At 40.9% G+C, this 10,477-nt stretch overlaps 1 protein-coding gene across 1 annotated transcript in view; it reads right to left on the bottom strand.

Moving 5' to 3' along the window:
- Positions 1 to 2,255, bottom strand: part of SLC7A11 (solute carrier family 7 member 11) — a 62,924-nt gene extending 60,669 nt beyond the window's left edge. The window contains exon 1 of the mRNA XM_031064811.1: positions 1,841 to 2,255. Within this exon, the coding sequence (XP_030920671.1) occupies positions 1,841 to 2,117 (277 nt within the window). The 5' untranslated portion in view covers positions 2,118 to 2,255. The remainder of the gene's footprint in view (positions 1 to 1,840) is intronic.
- Between the last annotated feature and the right edge of the window lie 8,222 nt (positions 2,256 to 10,477).

Raw genomic sequence — 10,477 nt, 5'->3', positions numbered from 1 at the left:
ACTCTCAGGTAAGAACTACAGTTGTCAAAACCACATCACATGTACAAGCCCATCAAAGCTGTACCACATGATGACAAATTCTCCAGCCCTGTTCATTTGTTTTGTTTGGGACTTTGCAAAAATGTGGCAACTTTTTATCTGCTATTCTCTAGCTTACCTGAAGATGTGTTTAAAGGAATCCTTACAGCCACATTAAAAAAAGGAGTTTCTGAATTTTCTTTTGCTAGCCTCTTCTGTTGAGATTCAGGATGAAATGAAATTGTGTTTTAATATAAGTTATAAACACAGCCTCAGCAAGACCTTAGGTGACCTCTATGTGTGATTTAACTATAACTAAGTCACGCAAGGAACAAAAACCCAAAATATTAAAAAAATAAAAAGCAACAACCAAAAAACAAACAATCAATCTGTAACAGGTCCATTCTAAGAACAAGATACTATGTTTTGCTGTGCCAATTTACACAGTTCTTCATATCTAGAGGTCTGGAAAATGACCAAAAAAATCTATTTGATAAAAGAGAGGGGTTTTTTGTTGTTGTTTTGATTTGGGGTTTTTGTGGGGTTTTTGTGGTTTTCTGTTTGGGTTTTGGTGGTTTTTTTTTTTTTTTGGTACAGACTTTATCTCACAGCCAGAAGACTACTGCTGCTAAAGTTATAGCCATAAATGCAGTGCTTAAGCAAATTCTGGGTTAAGTAACTCAAAATACCAAGGTCTTTTGACAGGGTTACAAATGGGATCTGAGGTTTTTCTTGATAGCAGAATTCTGTTGCAGGCAAATCTTCCATATTTGTACAAGAGATTATGCTGCACATTGTACCCATACATTTATCATTTGACCCAAATGGGTCCTAACTTACTTGACTGTTTGGCCTGGGTGGGTTTAGCCTGTGAAGAATATTTCTTTTAAGTTCAGAGCCAATTTACAAGGTGGCATTTGCATGTTCCGCCTATTAAGTAGACACTTAGTCCCTCTTTGTCCTCTTCACCTCCTGCCAGTAAACAAGCAGTTTCCCTTTTAAATAAAGCCAATATTCATGTTACTTCTTCAGTTTCTTTGAGATTAACTCATTAAATAGGTCAATGAACCCTCTGTCCCACGGAGGCCAGGGTGGGGTTTTCCACTCTGAATGAGGGTTTTGTTTTGTACAGAACAACTTAACTGGACTTCTTCACAATTCAACCCTCTTCAAGAATACAAAGAATCAAACAGAAAACTCCCACAATATGCAGGCCAGCAATCAAACTCCCAGGGCAGGTTTGCTTCCATCACGCTGGTTTTTGTAGCCGAATCTTTCAAAGCAGCATCATGAGTGAGGAAGGAAGAGCTGGGAAGAGGGGTTATTAATATTATTGTTTTACTCCCCTTCATGCCAATACAGCTTACCTATAGTAGGAATTATTCCTCTCAGACCTTGCTCTAGCCTCTGGGGAACTAGGTTGAGCTGTCTAAACATTTCAGTGGTGTTCAAGTAGCGTGTTCATCCAGCTGCCAGGCTTTACAAGCAAATCATAAATACATCTTACAGACAGGAGAAAAACATACAGCACATTCTATAGGGAAAAATGCTCATTTAGTTTTCCTGTTCCTTTAGGGACCCATTAAAAAAATATATAAAATTTATGCTTCCAGCTTTCACCAGCTGGTGCCAGGAGTGGGGGGACAGGGGTTGCAATCTTTGCACCCTCCGCAAACCCATCGTGAAGCACAGACCTTCTGTAGTCCCATTGGTGCTCAAGCTCTGCACTCTGACTTCCTATCCAATAGTAAAATCAGAGAAATAATCACAACAATTCTCCAGCTGCCCCTCTAGACCAATTAGAAACTTTTCAGGGACTTACCAAAAAGTGAGAGGATACCACACACTGTCCAGACAGTCAAGGACATGCCCACGCTGCCTGTGTTCTTCAGGATGCCTTTGGGAGAGATGAAGATGCCAGCTCCAATGATAGTGCCAATTATGATGGATATCCCCCTCAAAAGCGTCACTTTCTTCTTCAGCACAACTTTTCCCTCCTGGGCTGGCTGTCCACTGTCCAGAGAGGACAACTTGCCATTAGCTTGTCCCTGCAAGTAGCTTCCATTAGAGACCGTGGGCACAGCAGCTTTCCTAAACATGCTACAGTGCCACCAGCACTCTGCTGGCAAGCACAGGCAGAAAAGTTTTCAGCAGAAACTGAAGGGTTTTTTTCCCCTCTCTATGTAGCCAACTACTTTGTCTCTTCCTGTTTTATCTTTCCAGCTGCTCCTACACACAGGTAACAAGCTCTTAAAGAGTATGTGAGCCCTTCCTGTGATCCAAGCCCAGCTCAGGAACACCTGCGTTTTCACACTGTGGTACTGCCCTATCATTGGAAACCAGCTCAGCTTCCGCATGGACTTGTATTTAAGCTCTTGTCATACCAAGTTACTCTGGCTGAATGATGATGCAAATTCTCCAGGTTTGCATCAGCCATTTGAGAAACCGCTGGCATTACTCAGCATTTCTTTTTTTTATTTTTTTCCTTCTTTTTTTGGTTGTTGTTTTTCCTTCCCCCCCCCACCTCTTTTTTTTTTTTCTTTTTAAACTGTAGGGGCATGTTGTGCAACTGACCTGGGGGTGGTGAGAAGAACAAAGCACTCGCAAGCAACTCGAGCCAAACCTCACCAATCAATGCGAGCATATCACCCTCGACACCCCGAGACACACTCCCAATTTTTTAAAGCAGCTCAAAGCCAGAAACAAAAGCCTGCCTAAACATAAAGCTCGTCAGAGCACAAGGGGAAAAGAAATCAAACAGGATACGTCATCCCTGGGTCTAATCCAATTTCATTCTCGAAAAACTCTCAACAAAAGTTCAGTTTGCGGGGGCTGAACTTCTAGCGTCGCAGTTGATCCGTCCCTCCCACGTCCGTGTTTCTAATTTGGAAATCTCTGCAGGGACCAGGACCCGCTGTAAAGGATCCATAGAGCCCCGGTGTTACCCCCAGTTACTTAGCAGCACCCCCCAGTCAGCCTAAGGAGCACACAGGTGTTACTTCCACAGAACAGGCATTTTGGTAGGTGCAGCTGTTTTCCGGGATGTCAGGAAACAGCACCGTGACACCACTTTGTTAAAATGCGCTGCAAAGGTTCACAGCCACCTCTCATGTGTGAGCAGGCAGGAGCAGGGCAACACCCCAGAGCACAGGATCTCCAGCAGCTCAGGAATCAGAATGGCATTTCTGTGTTATCCCTGATGACACAAAAAATCCGCAGCGCTCCCCATACCAGATAAACGGGTAATCAGATGCATAAATACATTTGCTTCACCTGATCATTCAAAATTCAAATGGAGCATTTAAAGCGTTAAAAAGAGGTGCCTTCTCCTAAAACAGAGCAAAAATCGATAGCCTTCAAGCATTTTTGACCTAATCAAGGGACAGCCTTTATAACATATGCCAAAGGGGAAAAATTCTTCGTGGTATAACTATTGCAGCTGCTAATAGCTTCAGATTAGATCAGTGTAGTGAGAGGTTATTGCTACAGTTACTGCTCTTACAGGTATTGCTTAATTAGTACCTTGGTTTGGGAGTAAAAATAAGATCAGTTAAACCATTTTATCCTTCAAAAAGAAGGCACTCAGCTCAGAGCACAACTGTGCTTTCAAATTTATGTGAGAAAGAGATACTGGACTACCAACATACTGCAGCTGTAAAACTTGAGTGCTTTTAAAGCCTCATATTTTCAGTTATAACTCACCTGTAATAGTTGGCACTGAGATAAAAGAAGGCATAAAAAAAGCTTATCTGGTTTAAATGTACGCAGGTGAAAAGCAAAGTGATTGTAGCTTTTGACTGCAGAGCAGTCAAGTAGCGCTTGTCCGGTTTTGTGAACATATCCTACTTCTGCCTCCCCCTAGTGATGTTCTCAGTAGCTGATCCCTCAGCTGTCAGCTGATCCCTGTACAGCAGCCCACATGTGACTGCACAGACTGGTTGCAGACAGAACCTTCCCTGTCAGCCCACAGTCCAAACCAAGCCAATTTCCATGGCACCAGTTACAAGCAAGGCCAGGATTAGGTGGCATGCTGTGCCAAGAGGTTTTCTCTTGGTGCACCTTCCACAGGCTGCCCCCCAATCAGATCAGGCAACTGGATCAAATAAAACCAGCAAAAAGCATTAACCAGAGAACTGAGTTGGGCTGGTGACCTTTATTTTCATTTTCAAAGGCTTTTTAATGAAGAAGCACATGACACCTTCAAACATCTGATACTTTAACGGAGACATTCTTAACTAATGTTTACCCTTTATTTACACAGGAAGTTGGTTCCAAGATCAAACCAAAAGCTCAACAACCAGACGACCCCGAGGCAGCTCCCAGCAAGCCAGTTGTCTACAACAACCATCCAGTACCAATCCTGGGCAGTATAATGGCTTTCAAATAACATTTGATTACTAGCCAGGAGAATACATGTTTCCCCTTTGGGCATAGCAATTAACACTCTCCCACGCAGGGAAAAGGGTGTTTCAGTGGTATAGGGATAGCATGCATGCAAAGCTTAGGACTTTGTGAAGTTCCCAGGGAAATTTATAAGGTAGGACCAGAGAAAAGCTAGATGCAGAAAACTCCTTTTCCTAACTCCTGGCAGCTTGCTAGTGATCTCATTATTTGTAGCTTTCCCAGGGAGTATGTTTGTGTACTTCTTCTTCATAGCTTCTCAATGCTATCCACTAAAAATAAGAAAAATAGGAGCTTTTCTCCTTTGAGTTCCAGCCTTACTTCCAATTATTAGTTCCACTCAGGCTAAGGAATACTTATTTGGTGTTGGGGGATTATTTGTTATATTCTGGGAATTTCATGAGAATTATCCATCAACTGAGCCCAGTCCTGAGGAGGTCACAAAGCTGGAAGAGGGTCATCACTGTCTGCTGACCCCACTTACCGTACACTCACAAAATCTCTTCTGATTATTTGTATCTCACAGGCCACTTTTACTTCAATTACTCATCACAGAGCAAGGACCGCTATGCAAACACAACAAACAATGCTCAGTGTCTTTTCAAAGAGCTTTTCTGAAAGCACAGGGCTTAACCTGTCCAACATTCAGAACAGGCCCATTCTTCCATAAAACTCACTCTAAAAGCAGAAGAAAAAGGTATAAGGTATAGTTTTCTTTAGAGTGATGAAATTTTTTGAAGCAGTGTTTCTAAAAAACATGTTCTGAAAGGAAACCTTCAGCCTCTAACAGCATCTGGCATTGTGCATAGCCTTTTTATTTTTTTCTCTCTGGTTGTTTTTTTTTTTCCAATTCATAGACATTTTCTCCTGAACAAACATTTTAAAGCATAACTGAGATCATCTCTGTGAAACAGTTTCCTTTTGAATCTCACTGCCAGCCCTGATCAATCTATCCACTGTCTGTTCCAAACAAAAATCCTTACCAGAAAAGCCTACAAGTCCTACACCTATACCCTGCAAAGATCTAAAACATCAGCCAGAAGATTCAGCAACCCAGACTGGTTGCCTGAATGCCATCAGTGGCATCTCACAGTGTGAATAACCTTGCTGGCCAGCTGCACCTCTCTTCTCAATGCTCGAGCATCACAGGGAATAACAACAGCTCAGGCTGAACACACCTGACACAGTGTTAGCCCTGCTTATCACAGCAACAGAGTTTTTGCCAGCATCTGGACACAGCTGTATCATTCCAAAGAAGCTACAGTTTTGGTATTTCCCCTGGGGAATGCTACAGAACACACACAAAGCATTCACCTTTATGGTAACGCTACAACAAATGCAGCAAAGTGAAGAACCTAAAGTTCAATCCTGAACTTTAGTTCCCAATTCTCAAGCCCACAAAAATTCTATAATTTCTAGATGTAGAGAGCATACCTTGACAACGTTTCCAGGCATTTGTCTATCAGCTTATTGCATCAAACAAATCCAAAGAGTCACAAGTCAAGCCTCCAGCCACACATTGCCATGCTGACTGGAAACACAGGAATAAAAGAGGAAGTTCAGCCAGACTGAAAAGGCGAGGAAAGCCCCAAACTATTACATGTGGGTGGCATGGCATGAAAAATGTTGTTTAGAAAACTGATCTGAGTCTTCTGTGTATAATGCCAAGTTGTTTGTGAGCTTCAGAAAGCAGCCCTGCAGAAAGGCAGCAGTCTGGTTTCAAATGTCAAAGGATGGCAAAATACCTAAAAGTATTTGTTTCATGTAGATAATCTAGCATTGAGAAGTTTTGACTGGGGATTTCAGCTCCTATTGTAGTGTTGAGAAGGAGTTTAACCAGCACTGGGGGGAGAAAATCTATAAGCATTTAAAAACTAAGGTGTCACTGAGAATAAATCATCATGAAGTAACAAATATCTCAGCAGACTGGGAAAGATTTTTAAAGCTTTAATGCAAATATAGAACTGAGAATATCAAAATACTTTGTTATCTCCACTACAGCTCAAATCTTCAGTTAAAATGGAACTGCTGAGAATGTTGGGGGGTTTGTTATTTTCTAGTCAGAGTCTTACAAATTACTCAATTATTTTGCATTCCACTCTGTGCTGGATACAAACTTATTTAGCAGCAAAAGTGAGAAGGAATGAAATACACATTGAGCTCACAGATTTTAAACATAAGATAAAACCTCTATAAGAAATCCAAAAGCAATTCAAATATTTTTTCTTGCATTCTCAGTCAAAAGCTTCCTACAAAATGCAGGAAGCAAATAAAAATCTGATATCCAGAAGACTGCAGGCAACAGCAGTTTAGAAGGCAAATGCTTCTGAAAGTTTCCCTGTGTTCAATTTACTGATAGCTGCCAGTCAATTTTCAGCTCGAAAAGAAGGAAAGAAAAAAGGATTTCAGAAATCCTTCCTATTTTTCTCACTATTAAAGCTCTGTTTCAAAAGACATGATGAATTTGGCTGGATGGTTTGACAGTTTAATGGGTCTTTTTTAAGCAGACAGGAATCATTAGCACCTTGTATCAAGCATGAAAGCTCCACATGAGAGAAAGCCAATTCTCACTGAAGCCCTGTGGATGTGAAAATACGAGTGTGTTTTATACTATCCCATTTTTCATATTCGGGATATATGTAATCATAATCTAAGCAATGCTGTACATAAATATTATTCTTGAGTTTTCTGTGTTTGCATTTCTCATTAGCAGAATGAAACAACAATTTTCAGAGTCCCCATGTTATTTTTCCTCAGCTTTTGAATGCAAACACTGAGATACCTCATGGCACTCAAGAAATCAAGACCTCAGGGTAAATTTCCATTAAAACTGCATGTGCCAGATACCTAGCACGATGGCAAGATTGCTGGCAGCTTCAGGGAGTCAGGATTTTATTTCAGATGACTCAGGCTAGGCTGGGCATGTGAAGGGAATTAATTGGCACTTCAGAAAAAAAATCTTTGAAAAACTCAAATAGAGACAGAATTAGCAATGAGAATGTTTTCTAACCCATTTCCCCATTTTTTGTGAGAGAATCCTTCACAGCAGATAGAAGCTTGTAATGTGAAGAAAACAGAAAACAACCACATAGATTGTCAAATTTTACCTTGGCTCTTTAGCAACTCCACATTCACTTTTATGGTATTTTTCATACAATTCATACAGTATCATTTTCCATTTGCATTACTCTTCTATTTGATCAGGTGCTGAACTTTCTGTGAATTATGGTTTTCCACTATAAATCACATTTTTCTTTTTTTAAAAAGGGTTAATGATACTTATCCCAGTTCACAGGTGTGACAGGTAGATTCAGCTGCTGAATTCTGTTATAAAAAAGAATCTATGCAAAATCTTGGAGAGGAGAATTCAAGACCTTAAACAAAGTTTTAACTTACAGACCATTAAGTGGAGAAATCTTTCAGATCCCTTGTTGTGATCTGAAACCCAGTTCCTTACCTCCACCCTCAACAGAAGGTCACCTGTCTGTCCCACCAGATTAGGTGAGCTCCTTCCCCTTCTGCTGCATACAATTTAGACTAGATAGAGAATATCTACAAAGTTATTTGATTTTTCTTAAGCAGAAAACTACACTCTTACCCAAGAATAATTGTGATGGGAATTGTAGGTCCCATTTTGTTCTCATTCCTGTCTCAATTGCCATATGCAGCAATACTCGCACTTTTTCCCTTTTAATATAGATTTTTCCCCTTTCTCATTTAATGTAGATTTTTTTTTTGTCTGGAGACCAAACAAATCTTGGCTGGGGCATTGTGTAGGTCATGAATGCAGCAAGGTCAGGCTTCAGTCAGTGAGCTCTGGGGTGGTCAGGGCTTCTTTAGCAGCAATGGCACAACATCTCCATCAATAGAGATGGACAGAAGCATCTCAGTTAAGGATTGAAGCAGTGACAGAGTTTGCCACAAAAAGAGATTTAACCTGCAGATAAGCAAAAGCACATATATGTCCAGAAATGACTGGCAGTCAATCATTCACACAGTCATAGCAGTTTAGCGTTGAAATGCAGCCTGTGGATCATACAGGGAATCATTTTATTGGCATCTAAATACACATACTTTGTCTTCTTGAAGTATTAAAAACTCCATCAGAAAAAGCACTTGCTTGGAGCACTGCCAAGGTGCTTCAGCAGTTCGTACTAGTGCAGCTCCATATATTATCCCCACCCTTCAAAAGAGAGCAGCATTTTAGTGCTGAGGTCAGCCTCTGTTTTTCCTTTGAAAGCGAAGTTCCTATTTTCCACATTCACAATCTATTCTTCAGAGACATTGCCTACTCAACCATAGTAATTTTACCAACTTTTGTGACATTTAGTAAGGTTAAGAAGCCGATGTATGACAGATGGACACAGTGTGTGGGCTTGATGATGGTACTTCTGACTTGCCACTTCTAGACTTTAAAATTTTGTGCAAAAGAGCTACCATGACAGAAATATGCCCTCTTCCCCCTCCCCACATTTGTGAGGAGGTACAGTTTACCCAGATCCTGAGAAATTCAGTCTCCAGGACAACAAAAAGTACTGACATGGATTTCTAAGCACATTTCAAGCTCATGCTTCACATATGAACTTAGAAACAGCCAACAGCTCAACCCTCTCTGTGTATAATGCACCACTTCCAGCATTTCTCCATCCCTTCCACCTTTAATCTAGTTCAAAGATTAAGAGAGGAGGCTTTCCTATCAAATGTTTCTACTCTTATCATAGGCTCTTTTATAACAAAATGGACACTAACCTCAGAGTTTATTCTTCTTTGTTGCACTTCAAAGAGGAGAGTTGAGAGGACTCTGTAAGAGAGCACAATTCGAGGGCTCTTGCCTTAAAATAAATGAATATAATCAGTATTGTTCACACTTTTCTAGAGGCTTCAGGGCCCTAACAGTCCCCTCACAGGAGATGGAGGCAGAGAGGGATTCAACAGGATAAAAGACTCTCACTCCTCTTTAACACACACACACACACACACACACACACAAACACACAGAGTGCTGAAATTTGGAGCTAATACACACAATTGAAAACTCATCTAGTCACTCTCTCTATAGCTAAAGCAAATCCTTCCCACTGCACAACCTCCCCCACACTGAAGCAGCCCTCCCCTTGAGTATGCAACCCTGCATATACAGATATCTCCTTTACTGAGTATCCATCTGCTGAATCAAAATACAAATTGTACTTGAGTTAAAACAGCACACCAAGTAACTGTGGTCATTTTTGAGTAGCACAACACGTCCCTGTAAAAGATATTCTGCAGTAGACAGAAGGGCTGCAGAGAGGGAGTACAGAAAGATGGTGCACTGTAAATCACATGAACACTTCCTGCAGAATAGGTCAAAATGCCACAGAAATTTAGGCTGGGGAATATTTGAACTGCTCCTGTATCAATTTCTCTTCAGGTTACACAATGTAGGCTTTTATTTATTCTGAATTTAAACAAGAAATAAAGGGACAGGAGTATAGGTTAAGTGGAGAGATTTCGTTAATCATCTGCATACAGCTTTTGTTAATAATTATCTTCAATTTATAAAACCCTTCAGAGAAACTGAGGAAAATAGCCCAATTCAGCTTTCTGAAAACAACATATATTTAAAGGTCTCTCCTCAGGCATGACAGCAATGAATCTGCTACATAAGAGTATCCTGCCATTAATTGTTGCTTTATTTTAGTTTTTGATCTTTATGTCTTCCCTTTTTTTTTCCACCTGAAGGCACATACTCAGTAAAGTCTGAACTAAAGTAGGAGCCACTCCCATTTGAATGTCTTCTTACTTTCCATATTTTTTCATGCCCCTTTCCAGGGGGCAGTGAATGCCCAAACCTTAGTGAATATTCATGCATAACGTAGAATTCACTCTACAGATACCATCATTATCCCAGATAGCTCAACCAAGCAAAGCAGCACAATCCAGAGCTTTTCACTGTCCTTCCTGTCCCCCGGGCTATGCCAGTTCTGCACATTGGAGGAGGAGGACACGACCAGCCAGCTGAGCCAGCTTTGTGTTTCCACACCAGGGCACAGCCAAGCAGAAATCTTGGTGAGGAGAC

Source organism: Geospiza fortis, unplaced genomic scaffold, assembly GCF_000277835.1.
Source record: "Geospiza fortis unplaced genomic scaffold, GeoFor_1.0 scaffold376, whole genome shotgun sequence".
NCBI lineage: Eukaryota > Metazoa > Chordata > Aves > Passeriformes > Thraupidae > Geospiza > Geospiza fortis.
The sequence above is the reverse complement of the archived record's forward strand: the minus strand, read 5'-3'. Positions and strand labels throughout refer to the sequence as shown.